Source organism: Schistocerca piceifrons, chromosome 1 (genome assembly GCF_021461385.2).
Source record: "Schistocerca piceifrons isolate TAMUIC-IGC-003096 chromosome 1, iqSchPice1.1, whole genome shotgun sequence".
Lineage (NCBI taxonomy): Eukaryota > Metazoa > Arthropoda > Insecta > Orthoptera > Acrididae > Schistocerca > Schistocerca piceifrons.
This window is the reverse complement of record NC_060138.1, coordinates 299,856,996-299,874,738: the sequence shown is the minus strand read 5'-3', so window position 1 is coordinate 299,874,738 and position 17,743 is coordinate 299,856,996. Positions and strand designations below refer to the sequence as shown.

General features: G+C 42.7%; 1 protein-coding gene across 1 annotated transcript in view; it reads right to left on the bottom strand.

Moving 5' to 3' along the window:
- The window catches only part of LOC124780415 (protein furry), a 1,170,709-nt gene that overhangs the window by 416,761 nt on the left and 736,205 nt on the right, over window positions 1-17,743 (bottom strand). Inside the window, exon 26 of the mRNA XM_047253778.1 lies at window positions 11,683-11,816. Within this exon, the coding sequence (XP_047109734.1) occupies window positions 11,683-11,816 (134 nt within the window). The remainder of the gene's footprint in view (window positions 1-11,682; window positions 11,817-17,743) is intronic.

Below are 17,743 nucleotides of genomic sequence, written 5' to 3'. Positions count from 1 at the left end.
CCCTGTGTAACTAGGTACTAATATAGATCACAATTTTCAAGTTTGGGCACAGTTTAATACGAGATAAAAATCGTTTCAATATAAGCTTATCACCGATGTGTGCACTTAGAACAACTTTTGATACGACGTAGTTAGTGCAAATCGTAAACAGTAAATCGGACGTGAGGCGGGCGGCTTGCGGTGGGCCAACTTGCGGCCGGCCAGGGTGGCCGAGCGGTTCTAGGCGCTACAGTCTGGAACCGCGCGACCGCTACGTCGCAGGTTCCAATCCTACCTCGGGCATGGATGTGTGTGATGTCCCTTAGGTTGGTTAGATTTAAGTAGTTCTAAGTTCTAGGGGACTGATGACCTCAGCAGTTAAGTCCCATAGTGCTCAGAGCCATTTGAACCACTTTGGGCCAACTTGCTTCAAAACCTTGACACAATAGACACAGCAATTCTTGCGCGTTCCGACTTCAGCCCCGTTAAATCCTGTGTAGACTGCACTGGTGCACAACTGTCCAGTTAGACTGTGGCATTGCAGTCACAAGTCGATATGATACGTGCCGTGACAGTTGCCGGTAAACAGTGAATATTTTTTGTGTGTCCTGTTTAATACATGACAGCGATACTGCCCAGTTCTCAGAATAAAATAACATGGATAGGAATCCAGACGGTACGTTTATGATATGTATCGACTTTAATAATAATAATAAAGAAAAACTCTGCGTGGCTCCACTTCTGTAAATGGCCCTTCTACCACCTTAATTGTACAGTTAACAGGTTACAATGTATCTGCGTGAGCATATTTACCAGACGCTAAACTATTATTATCTGAAGATGAGCAGGGAGCTTGGAGATTTTACGGGCAAATGTTCCCGTGGTAAACAATGCGTGACGTATTCCATCAGCTTTGGCACCTTCGGTTCCACTCATTTACAAATTCCAAAAAGTGACAATTGAAGATAAACAGACGCCATAGATTAAAAAATCTGCTTGTCGGACCACTTGCTAGTGGACAACACGACAGCAGCCTCCTGATAGCGATAACGACGCAAGCGACGAATGTGACTTCTATTTCTATTGAAACGCAAAATATCGAACAAAACATTTGAATACGGCAATTTACATTTCTAATTCGTTATCAGCGACCTCAAAATACTTTATTCTTAGTTTTACTCGAAACAGCTAAATTTATAATTTTTGATCCGCCATTTTGAATTTTGTAATTTAGAGATTGGTTTCGTAATCAGCGATCCCAGAAATCTAAAAAGAACACAGTTTTGTACCGTTTTATATCCATTTTTCTATTATGTCCAGGTTTTGATGCGATTCGGCCCACTGTGCAGCTGTGCGTTTCACGATACTTTGTGCTCCATTTGCACAGCAGAGCGTCTAATGCGCAACGTTTCTCAGTGGACAATGGAAATACCAGATGAGCGCTTGTAATGGGCCCGGACTGCAGCCTGTCACTGGGCAGATTACATACAGCTCTAACCCGACATAGTTTCGACACACCGAAACCGCCAGCTGACGGAATGAAACGTGGTAGGACCGCTTAGCAGCTAAAAAAACCTCCGTTCCAAATTCGTCGCAGATGTGGCAATCACTGCATCCTTTGAGCCCTGCTAGTTCAAAGTAACAGTCTGTCTGCCACTGCTCGTACGTGACATTTGTCAATGTGTAAAACGCCGCTCAAAGAGAAACTGTTTATTTTGTCCACTGGCGCGACTGATTAAGAGCGCATGCTAATACTCGGACTACACCGCCGGGAAGCAATCCCACAGGCTTACATCGCACACACTTCTGCTAACTGTAGGACCTCTCAACTGAACTAGCAGATTGCCGTCGTTATTAACGCAATCGTGACTTTAATGTGTTCAAGAATGTAATTGTTTTATCTTTGAATTTCACGACCGTATAAAAAAGACTAACATGAACCATATTTCTCTAATTCGATTCGTTTACGATTTTAACGAACATGCAGATGCTACTAAGCTTTTTAGACATAAAACGCAATAAGAGATCACTGCTGGCTAATATCTGACACGGGCAGACTGAGTGGAACGAAATTTCGGTTAAATAAATAATAATTTCAAGAATTCGCTGAAAGTATGGAAAATCTGTCATCACGACAATTTGGGATCAATTCGGTATCGCACAACTACACTCGGTATCAATTCGGTATCGCACAACTACACTCGGTATCTTGGCGGAAGAGCAAAAATAAATAAATAAAATAGTGTGCCAATAAGTAAAGGCTATAGGCAAACAGAACCTCAGGAGGTGATTGGAAGCTAAGTATCACTATGGTAGGCCGCAGTTCAGTTTATACACTGAAGCGCCGAAGAAACTGGTGTATTCAAATGCCGGCCGTTCTAGGCGGTTCTAGGCGCTACAGTCTGGAACCGCGAGATCGCTACGGTCGCAGGTTCGAATCCTGCCTCGGGCATGGATGTATGTGATGTCCTTAGGTTAGTTAGGTTTAAGTATTTCTAAGTTCTAGGGGACTGATGACCTCAGCAGTTAAGTCCCATAGTGCTCACAGCCATTTTTGAACCTTATTCAAATACAGAGATATGTAAACGGGCAGAATACGCCGCTGCGGTCGGCAACGCCTATATAGCAGGACAAGTGTCTGGCACAGTTGTTAGATCGGTTACTGCTGCTACAATGGCAGGTTATCAATATTTAAGTTACTTTGAATGTAGTATCATAGTCGGCGGACGAGCGATGGAACACAGCATCTCAGAGGTAGCGACGGAATGCGGATTTTCCCATACGACCATTTCACGAGTGCACAGTGAATATCAGGAATCCGGTACAGATCAAATCTCAGACATCGCTGCGGCTGGAAACACATCCTGCAAGAACGGGACCAACGAGATTGAAGAGAATCGGTCAACGTGACAGAAGTGCAACCCTTCTGCAAGTTGCTGTAGATTTCAGTGCTGGGCCATCAACAAGCGTCAGAGTGCGAACCATTCAATGGAACATAATCGATATGGGCTTTCGGTGCCGAAGGCCACCTCGTGTACCCTTGATGACTGCACTAACACAAAGCTTTACGCTTCGCCAGTGCCCGTCAACACCAACACTGGACTGTTGATGTCTGAAAACGTGTTGCCTGGTCGGACGAGTCTCGATTCTGATTGTATCGAGAGGGTGGACGTGTACGCGTATGGAGACAGCCTCATGAATCCATGAACCCTGCATGTCAGCAGGAGACTGTTCAAGCTGGTGGAGGCTCTGTAATGGTGCGGGGCATGTGCAGTTGGAATGATACGTGTAGATACGAGTCTGACGGGTGAAACGTACGTAAGCATCCTGTCTGAGCACCTGCATCCATTCATGTCCATTGTGCATTCCGCCGGACTTGGACAATTTCAGCAATACAATGCGACACCCCATATGTGCAAAATTGTTACAGAGTGGCTCCAGGAACACTTTTCTGAGTTTAAACATTTCTACTGGGCACCCAACTCCCCACACATGAACATGATTGAGCCTATCTGGGATGCCATGCAACGTGCTGTTCAGAAGAGATCTCCACCCTCTCGTACTCTTACGGATTTATTGACATCCCTGCACGATTAATGGTGTCAATTCCCAACAGCACTACTTGAGACATTAATCGAGTCCATGCCACGTCGTGTTGTGGCACTTCTATGTGCTCGCGGGGGCCCTACAAGATACTAGGCACGTGTATTAGTTTCTTTGGCTCTTCAGTGCTATTATCCGAATACATCGAGGCGCATAGCGGAAATTTTCATGTTACTATAATCTGTCTCTTATCGTTACAGTTTTCCATAAAGTTTCTTTGCTGGAAGCACTTCAGGAGAAAAAGTATCGCAGTATATCTCAGCCAAGGTGTAAGGATGATTCCTTTATGAAGTGGTTCACTGAACGCATAACAAAAACTATTACATAAATAAGCAGCGATGCACAAGACCTGGTGAGAGGATCTACATCTGAAACGATGTCTGCAAAAAAGGAAATCCAATTTTCCAAGTGTGCTAGTCCCGCAACGTGTGCAGGAGAACTTCTGTGAAGTTTTGAAGGCAGAAAAGATGTACCGGCGAAGTAAATCTGCGGCAGAGGATCCTGGGTCGTTCGTGGATAGCTTAGTGGGGTAATTCGAGGTTCTGTGCTCGTGTCCGGTCTGGCACTCAGTTTTAGTCTGTCATAGAGCTTCAAAATAGCGCACACTACACTGCAGAGCGAAACCTTCATTACTCAAGCAAAGCACGTAATCGTCATAGTTTCGAAAAGCTTCAGCCATAACAAATCGCTACAAACTTCCGAACCGTTCCGTTAATCCACATGCCAAGTGCAGAAATTTTTCCTGAGTGTCACATTGAGCACACTTCCGCAAACTTTCTCTGATATTACGTATTTGCTGTAAGTTCGTATGTCGGAAGGACTGGTGATGATGAGATTTGCTTTGTGCGGCGCTCACATTCGTGGTTATCGCCATACGTACAAATTCCCAATCTTTTCACTGTCCAGTCTCTCCACTTTGCTGAATACTGATGAAATGATGAGGACAACACAAACACCGAGTCCCAGGGCAGAGAAAAATCCCCGACTCGGCCGGGAATCGAACTTGGGACCCCGTGATCCAGAGGCAGAAACGTTAGCCACTAGACCACGAGCTGCGGACGTAATATACTAGCGGTCCATGTACCTCAAGATATTGTCTCCTGCACACTCATTTGTTCTGTTGCTACGGCAGTATGAAGTTTGTACTAAGTACCAGTCTGGAGTCATGCAATTGTCAATATTTCACTAACATCTAACTAACAGCTTACGTTACTGTTTCGATTCTAAAGTAATTCCTCTCCAAAATATTTCATTCTTCGGTGTCCACTTTTTTGAAGCACACCGCCTCGGTTGAAGACTAGATACACGCTTTTTTTTTAAGTAGGTCTATGTTTACTTGAATCTTGCAGCCGTTCACAGCACAGGTTTGCAACCAGTGGTCCGTGGATCACCAGTGGTCCGCAACGGTTAAAATATGGCCAGCGAAAGTTTTAAAATTTCATACTTTCATTCGTTTTAAATTATTAATCCTTTGTCACGCGGGCGATGCCCTATGAGTACTGGCGGGAGCGGGTGGCTGGGAGAGGGCATGTGGTCGACGTCACGCCATGGTACGAGCCGGTCAGTCAATCGTACGTATTGTTTGTCTCTTGACTGTTTAGTGGTTCGACGGCATCAGCAGTTTAACTGACGTTTGTCCTTGGCGTTCTTATCAATTTATGGAGAAGTAAAAAATATAACTACACATTTTTCACTCTTTTAATAAAAGCTATGTAATTTATTACAAAAGAAAATACAGGCTGAGTATACCTATGTATGTGTATATCACAAAAATTTCACTACAGGTAGTACACTAAGTGGACTATTGAATTAGAGTATCACATTACTTCGTGATATGTAGTTAAAGACAGTAAAATTACATTCATTTAGTTATTACATTATTTATTAATTTTATTATGAAAAATACATTATTTTTTACGTTTTGCTTCTATGCTTACATCTGATTGCATTTTTGTTTTATTTTCACAAAATGGCGCCTAAGATAAAATACGACAGTAGTTACATTAAATACAGATTTACTTCAGTATAAAGTAATGAAGAAATAAAACCACAGTGCGTTATATGCGTACCTGTTTTCCCGAAAGACGCCTTCAACCCGGCGAAATTAAAATTCCACTTAGGAACGGCCCATCCTAGTTTCTCTGACCGACCACCAGAATTCTTTGAAAGAAAATTAGAGAATCTGAAAAAAATTAAACTCTGGCCTAGTGATGCAAGATCTTCGCCATCAGAGAAAATATTAGTAGCGTCGTTTGAGATATCGAAATTGACTGTGCAGTCAAAAAAATCCTCGCAAAACAGGAGAAATTCTCGTGAAATCTTGTTTGATACAAGCTGTTGAAGTTTTAGGGCTAAAAAAATAATACAAGAAAGACCTCTGTCAAACAACACTGTAAACGCTCGAATTGAACTAATGTCTAATGACATCGAGAAACAATTTATTTGAAGAGCTAAAAATTCTCCATGCTTCAGTTTGTAAATTAATGAATCGACTGACATTTCTAATACACTCCTGGAAATGGAAAAAAGAACACATTGACACCGGTGTGTCAGACCCACCATACTTGCTCCGGACACTGCGAGAGGGCTGTACAAGCAATGATCACACGCACGGCACAGCGGACACACCAGGAACCGCGGTGTTGGCCGTCGAATAGCGCTAGCTGCGCAGCATTTGTGCACCGCCGCCGTCAGTGTCAGCCAGTTTGCCGTGGCATACGGAGCTCCATCGCAGTCTAACACTGGTAGCATGCCGCGACAGCGTGGACGTGAACCGTATGTGCAGTTGACGGACTTTGAGCGAGGGCGTATAGTGGGCATGCGGGAGGCCGGGTGGACGTACCGCCGAATTGCTCAACACGTGGGGCGTGAGGTCTCCACAGTACATCGATGTTGTCGCCAGTGGTCGGCGGAAGGTGCACGTGCCCGTCGACCTGGGACCGGACCGCAGCGACGCACGGATGCACGCCAAGACCGTAGGATCCCACACAGTGCCGTAGGGGACCGCACCGCCACTTCCCAGCAAATTAGGGACACTGTTGCTCCTGGGGTATCGGCGAGGACCATTCGCAACCGTCTCCATGAAGCTGGGCTACGGTTCCGCACACCGTTAGGCCGTCTTCCGCTCACGCCCCAACATCGTGCAGCCGGCCTCCAGTGGTGTCGCGACAGGCGTGAATGGAGGGACGAATGGAGACGTGTCGTCTTCAGCGATGAGAGTCGCTTCTGCCTTGGTGCCAATGATGGTCGTATGCATGTTTGGCGCCGTGCAGGTGAGCGCCACAATCAGGACTGCATACGACCGAGGCACACAGGGCCAACACCCGGCATCATGGTGTGGGGAGCGATCTCCTACACTGGCCGTACACCACTGGTGATCGTTGAGGGGACACTGAATAGTGCACGGTACATCCAAACCGTCATCGAACCCATCGTTCTACCATTCCTAGACCGGCAAGGGAACTTGCTGTTCCAACAGGACAATGCACGTCCGCATGTATCCCGTGCCACCCAACGTGCTCTAGAAGGTGTAAGTCAACTACTCTGGCCAGCAAGATCTCCAGATCTGTCACCCATTGAGCATGTTTGGGACTGGATGAAGCGTCGTCTGACGCGGTCTGCACGTCCAGCACGAACGCTGGTCCAACTGAGGCGCCAGGTGGAAATGGCATGGCAAGCCGTTCCACAGGACTACATCCAGCATCTCTACGATCGTCTCCATGGGAGAATAGCAGCCTGCATTGCTGCGAAAGGTGGATATACACTGTACTAGTGCCGACATTGTGCATGCTCTGTTGCCCATGTCTATGTGCCTGTGGTTCTGTCAGTGTGATCATGTGATGTATCTGACCCCAGGAATGTGTCAATAAAGTTTCCCCTTCCTGGGACAATGAATTCACGGTGTTCTTATTTCAATTTCCAGGAGTGTATATTGTTACCAGTGTTTGCCCACTTTTTAGACGAAGAAAACGTAATCAAGGAACTGGAAGGGCATCAAAAGGAATGGATGTCATAATGGAATATGTGAGGAGAGCTCGTTCGTTTCTGTAGAGCGGGAGCTCCAGCAATGTTGAGGATCAAGGTCCAGTCTAGCGACGTTAATACAACGAAAGACTTCTTCGGGACTAAGAACGTATTGTATCATACAGCGTCAGGTGTTGGCTTCCAAGACTCTTCCTGAATGCCTTAATAATACAATGCAACTGGCCATAAATGTAGTAAATGTTATAAAAAACATAGGATTAAATTCCCGCCTTGTTTTAAAGAAACTGTGCACTGAAATGGGCTCGGATCATGAGACCCTTCTCTTTTACACAGAAGTTCGTTGGCTGTCGAAATGTAACATGCTGTGAAATTTAAACGAACTCAGAGGAGAGGTTGCATTGTTTCTAGTTGAGAAAAAGAAAAAAGTCTTACTAGAGCAATTTTCTGATCTTAACAGATGCATTTGGTTTATCTTGTGGATATTTTCACACACTTAAATAAACTGAACTTGCAGCTACAAGGTTCCGGAAACGGACATTTAGAAGACTTGCAAATATATTTATCTTTGAAGATAAATTTAGTGTCTTTTTTGCAAACTTCAGTTAAGGAAACGTCAAACTGGCGAAAACAATTATTCTGGGCTCGTGATACTGAAAGCACTTTCTGATGATAACAGTATGACACTATTAGAGCAAACAAAAAAGAAAACATGGAGACTCATCTGCAAATGTTGGCTGATGAATTCAATTATTACTTCCCTAAACACAATAAAACAGAAGCTAATAAGGTTGATCAAAAACTGATTCGCTGGAGAAGTTGCAGAAAAAATCCAGGAAGAGCTCATTAAATTCCAGAATGTTAGAAACTGTAAGGAGGACGTATTTCAATCTAATTCTCTTGAGCAGTTTTTGTGTAACGAAGCAGTTTCATGCACTAAAACTACAGGATCGCTTTGCACTATTTCTGCTTTGTTGGTAATGAAAAGCAAGTCTAGGAATCGTTGAAGGTAAGTGATAACACGCATATTGCCGACCTTGTATAGAAGATGCAAGCTCAAAAATCGCCTTGATTCAAACCGAATGTAAATAGTCACTAAAATGTAGTGTTTCCTAGTATAATATTATTGTTAATTCATGTTACTTTTGACTTTAACGAATAAGTTAAAATTTTGATTAAAGTTTGTTTTTAGATGGATTCTATTTTTCTTGAAACTTGGGGCTCCTGCTAACAACAAATGGTTCAAATGGCTCTGAGCACTATGGGACTTAACATCTGAGGTCATCAGTCCCATAGAACTTAGAACTACTTAAACCCAACTAATCTAAGGACATCACACATATCTACGCTCGAGGCATGATTCGAACCTGCGACCGTAGCGCCTACTAGGAACAAAAAGGTCAAAGTAATCCGTATTCAAAAAAAGTTTGGGCAACACTGTTTTACGAGAAAATTACCCCAAATGGTATTTAACGTGAAAATATTAAATTGTGGATTACCTAGCTTTGTACACAATATAGGGTTATTTCAAGTGACATGGACATTCCTAGTTTTTCATATACGGTTCTAGATATGGAAACAAAATTTTCGCTAAGTGTAGAATTTTTTGTGTACGGTTAACACTCGCAACTTTATTCGCCAAAATACTAAGAAGCTGTAAAAAGATTCATGAGATTTCACAAGATTTCACCTTCTACATGAATGAAGATAGAAACGTGGGATAACTTTTAACCTACGCATAGGAATACATGGATTTATTTTCAAAATAACTAGCCGATTTTAAAACGTTAGATCTTTCCGTCGCATGTTCTGCAACCTTGAGGTACCTTTCACAATTGCGTTTAGGATCTATGTTTTCATTTACCTTTCACACATGTACAATGTATCTTCAGTTTCAACGTTCGGTTGACAGGGAACACCAATTTTATTTAAATTCCTTACAGGATTTATTAATGGTTCTGTCAACAGTTGCAGTATTTGTTAGGCGACTAGTTTCGGACCCTTACACGTCCATTTTTAAGCCTGGCCTATTGAGGCTGCACTGATAGAGGCTGATATTAATAACAAACATTGAGTGGTGACGCATGCTCTACAGATGTTTGCAGGATGAATTTACTGTAAGTGACAAAGGGTGCAATAACATTATTATAAATCTGAGAATATTATCAGATGTAATTTCTAAATTTGCACAATGTAGACAATGTGGTGAGTCACAGATTGTGAAAATTTATGAGAGTGCCAGTGAGAGAAAAGGTCTAGCAATTGCTTTGGATTTATGAAACTAGGAGTTCATGATGCTGTTATTACGTTGAATTGTGGTAATATTGGAAAGTGTTGGGTACTGAAAAAGCTGGGAATTAATCCTGGTGAAAATATGATCACTGGGCTGCAACACTACGATAAAATGAGGATAGCCGATGCAGTCAGGTCTGCATCCAATATGGCCAAGAAAGCAAGACAAACATCCAGGAAGGCGAAAAAGAAGCTGGAAGACCTGGTAGAGGCCAAAGAAGGGTCATCATATGCAGGAGGACAGTTTTAATTAACTGTAAGTAACAGATTTAAAAAGTTTTTTCTTTGAAGTCAGTTTTACACAAACTAAAATTTTCAGTACATATGCCCCATTTTATCAGAAACTATCATAGATAAAGGAAAGAAATTTTCAGGGACTCTGCATAACATAAAAAGCAACCTCTGGTACTATATTCATTAATATTCCCCCATTAGAAAGTTCACAAAACAGTATTTTCTGCAGAAAAAAACTTAATACTTTTTGTTAATAAATTTAAAAAAGTATTTCTTAAAAACTATAAAATGGATAAAGTAGATTTTTAGTAAAGTTGACTATTATCATCATGTAATATACAGCAAAAACATTAAGGTCCTGCATCAAATAGTTTTTCAGAAATGGGTCAAATACTTGCCTAAATTAACTTGGGTTAGATAGGCAGGGTGTGGCCCCCTTAGTTACGCAGTATGGCATGGGACGACATCTCGCTGGTTGGTATTCCGTCGATTCCACTTAACATCAAGGAAAGCTTTCTCTCCTTCGCTAATTGTTTTGAATAGAGAACTTACAAGGGAACCTCCCCATCGCACCCCCCTCAGATTTAGTTGTAAGTTGGCACAGTGGATAGGCCTTGAAAAACTGAACAGAGATCAATCGAGAAAACAGGAAGAAGGTGGGTGGAAGTATGAAAAAAAAGCAAAATATACAAAGTGAGTAGTCCATGCGTAAGAGAGGCAATACCAAGGATAATGTGAGCTCAGGAGCGCCGTGTTTCCGTGGTTAGCGGGAGCAGCTGCGGAACGAGAGGTCCTTGTTTCAAGTCTTCCCTCGAGTGAAAAGTTTAATTTTTTATTTTCACACAATGATTATCTGTCCGTCAGTCCGTCCGAAGCGATCACTTTTTGGCAGTGATTATCACATCCACAAGAAAACCTAAATCGGGCAAGGTAGAAGAATCTTTTTACCCATTCGCTAAGTGTACAAGTTAGGTGGGTCGACAACATATTCCTGTCATGCGACGCACATGCCGTCACCAGTGTCGTATAGAATATATCAGACATGTTTTTCCCGTGGAGGAATCGGTTGACCTATGATCTTGCGATCAAATATTTTCGGTTCCCATTGAAGAGGCACGTCCTTTCGTCTACTAATCGCACGGTTTTGCGGTGCGGTCGCAAAACACAGACACTAAACTTACTACAGTGAACAGAGACGTCAATGAACGAACGGGCAGATCATAACTTTGCGAAAATAAAGGAAGTAAACTTTTCGCTCGAGGGAAGACTTGAACCAAGGACCTCTCGTTGCGCAGCTACTCACGCTAACCACGGGACCACAGCGCTCCTGAGCTCACACTCTCCTTGATGTTGCCTATCTTGCGCATGGACTACACAGTTTGTATATTTTGCTTATTTTTTTCATAATTCCAAACAACTTCTTCCTGTTTTCTCGATTTATCTGTGTTCAGTTTTTCAAGGCCTATCCACTGTGCCAACTTATAACTAAATCTGAGGGGGCTGCGATGGGGAGGTTCCTTGTTAGCACCAGCAACAATGTGAAACAGTTTCGCGCGCACTTGGGCTCCGACCTGCAGGCCGTAAAGAGCTCACCTGGAAGTAGGAGAGTGGGTTCGCCGGCGGCACGTTCGGATCGACGAGCTCCATATTGTACAGCCATGGCAGCAGGTACTGCAGCAGCAGCTGCCGCACTTCAGGCCGCGCCGTCTGGAACCTGTGCGTGATCTCTGAAACACGGGAAGCTCAGATGCAGCAGTTACCAGCAGCGGTGAACGCCTACTGCCCATGAAGTATTACTCTCTACAGATACGATTAATTGGCGAACATGTTCCCACACACGAAGGCATCACTTTGTTTTTCTGAGAGGGTACAACATCGTCAAAAATCTGCCGTCGTATAACGTTCATATGCAATGAAACAGTGCTACAAGGACGACAAATATTTATACACTGAGGTAGTAATTTTACAAGGATCGTCGACGCTAGGAGCATAAAGAAACAGGGAAACGTCACCTGTAGAATGCATAAAAACCTGGCTGGAACGAAAGATGGCTCTAAAAATGCGGATAAAGCAGCGCTACATTTGACTTGCAAAATACAAAGTTGCCACGAGTCCGTTAATTCAGCTGGCCAAGCCTGCGAGACACCGGATATCCCTAGACTCACATATAAAACAAACACGGGAACACAAGTTGGTGGCAGTAATATTTACGCAGACGTAAACGTTTACCCTCTGGCACGCAAACGAAATGAGCTACAATGCAGAGAATCATGAAATCGGTTGCTAGCACTTTTGTTATTCCTTAATATTGGTAATAAAAGTAAGAAAAATTAGCGAATGAAGGTTTTTTCTTGAAAATTGTCGAAGACATATGACACTGACTAGCATTCAGCTCACACAGTTTCTCATACAGCAGCGAGAAATATGTTCAAATGCATGCAAAGCAGGAAAAGTTACCATCTTTACAACGTTCTCATAATTGTAAAATAAGACACAAATGCATAAATGACGCTAGACTGCGAAACAGTGAAAAATTATTAATTTCATTTGTCCCCTATTGGCCGTAAAAAGCTAACAACAGCCATGTGTTACTATTCTGTTCTCCATATACTCAGCATCCAAAAAGCATTGCCTCCGACGAGATCACAGTGACGAGAAGGCTTCAGGCATTTAATATAATGCGCAGGTCTACAACCAATAGTTATTAGCTTCATCAGTGGAATACCAATAAGACTGTTTTACGAAAAGAGATTAATATATCTGGTTGTGTGACAAGGTGATTACCAATAAAAAGGTAAAGTTCGGGGCGTAAATCCATCGCCGGGCTATTGGCCGACTGCAGCAAGAGTGCAGCCACGGCACTAGAAGGGGGAGAGCAATGGGCCAGTCGCACAGGCGCGTTTTAGCCCAGGAAAAGGTCCCCAGTACTCACTTGATAGCAGGCTGATTTGATCTGGAACCCTCCTGGAGGGGCTGGACCGAGGTAAAATCCCCACACCTATCCAAGATTGAACAGGGAACTTCCGGGGTCAGAGTCCAGTGCTCTTCCCGCTGAGCTATCACGGCCACACAATTAGCAACACCTAATTTCAAGTAGAAATACTCTGCTTCTACCTGCTTTTTAAAACAGAAGCGATATCTACCTGATTTTTAAAACAGAAGCGATATATATATTTTATAAGAGAGTGCGCTGGTTATCTGAGAGATGTAGAGTTCGACCCTTATACTGTGCATCTGGACTTCGTCATCCTTGATTTCCCCAGATGGCTTTTTGTGACTGACGGGAAAGTAGCTCCAGTAAAGCCACTGGAGACTACTTTCATCATAATTTCAACCACAATCTTAGAATGTAGATGTCTAACCATCATGTCCTCCTCCTGGTGTTGTCATTGCTGCTCCTGTGAGGGACGTTCTGAAAGTAAGTTTCCTCATTGCTTTCTACGCGGAAAATTCATTGGCAAAAACAAGTACACGACGGCACCATGGACTATACACCTTGCACTATTTTTCGACATAGTCGCCACCAAATTTGAGACATTTGTCGTAGCGTGCAATCAGTTTGCAGACATCACTGTGGTAGAACTCTGTGTCCTCTGGTGGAAAGAATTGTCGCTCTGCCTGCTCCACCTTAGCAGTGGCATGGAAGTGACGTCCCGAGCGTGCTGCTTTCAATGCAGTGAACAGGTGAAACTCCTCCTGTGAACGTGCAACACCAGCGACCAACTATTTGACGAGACATGACCTCACCATACACGGTTTGAAAGCGTTCATCGATGACTGACACACTAGTCCCACATGCGAATTCAAACCGGATAACAGCAAGCACTTCCATTGGCTACCACGTTGTCAGTACACGCCCGTCTGTCATTTTTATGAGAATCTGAATAACCTTGGGCACGTCAGTGTGCTGCTACTCTCTCTTCTTTGGCGCTCTGCGCATGCATCATTCCTCCTCTGCTGATGCCCTTTCCGTCTTTGAACCAGCAAAGGGTGTGACTCACATGGCGTTTGTTTGTGTCACCTGACTTACTATTTTCTCTTTCGAAACTTACTTTCGGAACGTCCCTCACAGTAGATACATAGAACGGTTGGACAGGTTCCGAAAGAAATTTTGACCACAAATTTAGGTAAAATAAATGATTCAGTCGCTACCACTCTCTTTTCCAGAATCTAAACGAGCTTAAATAGGTATTAATCTCTCTCTCTCTCTCTCTCTCTCTCTCTCTCTCTCTCTCTCTCTCTCTCTCTCTCTCTCCTCTCCCCTTTTTTAAATGATGTGTCATGTCTCACAGGCAGCATTCACATTCTGTATCCCTTGATTTCCAATTCAGTATTGAATTAATGATGGACTGTATGACATTTGCGATGCTTCAAGAATACGTGCAGATGATGCTGATTAGCGAAAGAGCGGAGCGTAGAAAGTCCCTGCTTACGTAAAAAAACTGCACCGTTGAAAATTATTGGAAGTTACTGTAAAGAAATTGCCATACTACAAACGGTAAGTCCAGAACGGTATTCAATTATATGCACTTATATACCACTGTAGTTTTTGGGAAATACACGTTAAGCGCAAGGCAAGTAAACTAACCAGAACACTAAAAACAAATTCTGCTGAAACGACAGCCATGCATGTACCTGACTGTCTACCACCTGTAAGGCTGTCTGATCCGCAATACTGAGCGAACACGTCGACGCTTCACACCAATTGCCTTCTGATAGTAGTAACAATGATACGTTGCTTTAGCGCGGCAACAGGTTTTTATCGAAAACATTCTGAACGGGAAATAAGAGCCTAAATACAATAAAAAGTGCCATGGGTGAATTATAAGTGTAGATGAGCTGTAAAGACGATGAGGACAAATACTTCCACCTATATACCGCTTCACATCGCCCCCAGGCATTGCATTCCGTAGAAAACATATGTACAATTTTAATTAAGTCAGTGAACCGTGTGATTGTTCTGTTTAATATTACCTGGAACTGGCTCCTTTCCCATTTCCGTGTAGTAAAAATGAGAGAGCATATATTGAAATAGGTATTCAAAGTGCAAAATTAATTATTTCTTAGTGTTCATGAGAGAATTCGCATATTCAGTAAATGTACTGGTGTAACCGATCTTCAAAATAAATTTTTAAGCAGTATTTCAAACTGAGTTTCAAAGAGAGTATCATAAGTCTCTCTCAATCAACAGTGTGATATGTTCTGCAACTGTATTTAACTAAGTATTAGATACATGAATTTTTTTAATGGTACTGCTTATGCGCGTTTGTTATAGTTCTACTGCAGTTATAACTTCAGAGTATTCTTAGAAACTGCTCTGCCAGGGAATTCTTACGTTAAAGAAGAACACGCTACTACAAGGATATTGTTAATTAATGTTTACAGCACAGATTCAAAATTGTTTGTTGGAAGGATTTCAGTGACGTTAGATGCTGTTCTCTCTGACAATTCGCGATCATTGATAATAGGAAAATGTCATTAGAATCAAGTAGCGTATTCGGATTTTATACGTGGCGTTAAACAACTAGACAGTTAACATTTGGACCTGCAGAAGTTAATTTACATTAAAAAATTATAAATACCCGTTTTATCGTATTTATTAGATGATTATACCATAATGGCAAGTAAGAAACGATTATGACCTATTTATTTCAGTCTTAACCATAATGAAGTCTGGTTGCTTAACCGAATGTTTAGGTAACAATATCACGGTCAAACAGATCAAAAAATACTGAGAACAGAATGGTGTATGTCAGCTTATATACATAGCACGGGAAGGAATATTATTGTTCAAATCTCTTCTGTGATAGGATGTTTCAGAACGTGACCGAAGAATATTACAACCGAAGTCGTCTAAGCCCACATCGCTTTTCAGTAGTATTTTGCACAACTGGCAGCCGATGTAACCTGCACTTATATGGAACTATTTAACATGTTCATGTTCTTTGGGGGAAACTATAATCCGTTTAGCCTAATTTCAGGCAAGAACGTCACTATACAACACGTGTTTGAGACTGCGAATCATGAGAGAGAAATTGCATTACATTACACATTTGAGACGAGGTTCTCTTAAGAGAAACTTACGAAATTAAAATCTACTTTCAGTAACTGTTTAAAGCGGACTACAGCTTTCAGAAACTTTTAGTGATACGTGCCTGGCAGCAAAAGGAAAGCTAGGAAAATCACGGAAAATGTAAAACTTGATGACCGAACGAGGATATGAATCGCCGTCCTCCTGCATACGAATTCAGTGTCTGACCACTGCGCCACCGCTCTGTGCCTCGCAGCACCGCTCTGTGCCTCGCAGCACTAAAGCAGTGTCTGAAGGAATAGTGTTCCGCGGGATGCCGACATTACGCCTGAAACTTCGGATACCTACTGTACACTGGTATCCAATAGTTATGGCTGAAAATAACTTTCGCATGAAATAACAACGTTCGATGAAACCTTGACCATATATAAAAAGGGCTGCTACAAAATAGTACAGAACGTAAGGAGTGGACGAAATATACGATGAGACGAACAGAAATGCCACTTTTATTCCAAGAGAATAATCACACTGAACTTATTCGATTCATGATGGTGCCTCGAAGACTGCAAATGATGAGGGCAAGATTCTTTATACGCCAGGGTGTCCAACTTTTTAGCTTACCTGGAACAGGGAGTACTCTAGGGCCGCATATAATATACTTAATATTAACAATAATCACTGAGGAAAAAATGGGGAGGTGGGGAAGGGATAGACCATCGGAAGAAGAGAGAACAGCACTGAAAATATTCAATTTATCATAACTTTATATAAACTGAATTTTATGGACTTTTGTTTTTTAACGATCGTATGATACATGCTCACTTCCTGGGATGCACTAATAGTTGCTTTGGGCCGAGGGTTGCTCACTCCTGTTATAGAGGGTATGTGATCATTACCGACGGACACATGTTCTGCAATGTGCTCCCATGCTCACGACAGGGTTGGTAACGACTTCTTGTGGTACAGCGTTCTATTTCTCCACCGTCGCCGACCGAAGTGGCCGAGCGGTTCTAGGCGCTACAGTCTGGAACCGCGCGACCGCTACGGTCGCAGGCTCGAATCCTGCCTCGGGCATGGATGTGTGTGATGTCCTTAGATTAGTTAAGTTTAAGTAGTTCTAAGTTCTAGGGGGCTGATGACCTCAGATGTTAAGTCCCATAGTGCTCAGAGCCATCTGAACCATTCCTCCACCATCGTTGTTTACAACTGCCGGATGGTCGTTCGTACAGTTGGTCGTGCTACAATACATCTCCCCACCGCAAACCTCATGTGCTCGATGGGATTTAAAACGGGGGAATGGGTAGGCCAGTCCATTCCGCGAACATGTTCTCGTTTCAAGAGCTCCTCCACCTGTACTATTCGATGCACTAGCACAAGGTCATCAATAAAAATGAACTCAGGGCTGATTGTTGTAATATTATTGGATTTCAGATACTTTGTATCTGAGATATTTGTCATAAAGGAAAAGGACAGCAACCGACTGTAGTTCGCAAAAATGCTAAGCATCACAGCGCGAGAGTAAAGAGACGAAATATTTTTTTTTTAATGTGGGCTTGTACCAAGACGTGCGTCCACCGTTTAAATACTTTAAACAAACACTATGACTCGCTGGGCGCAAATATT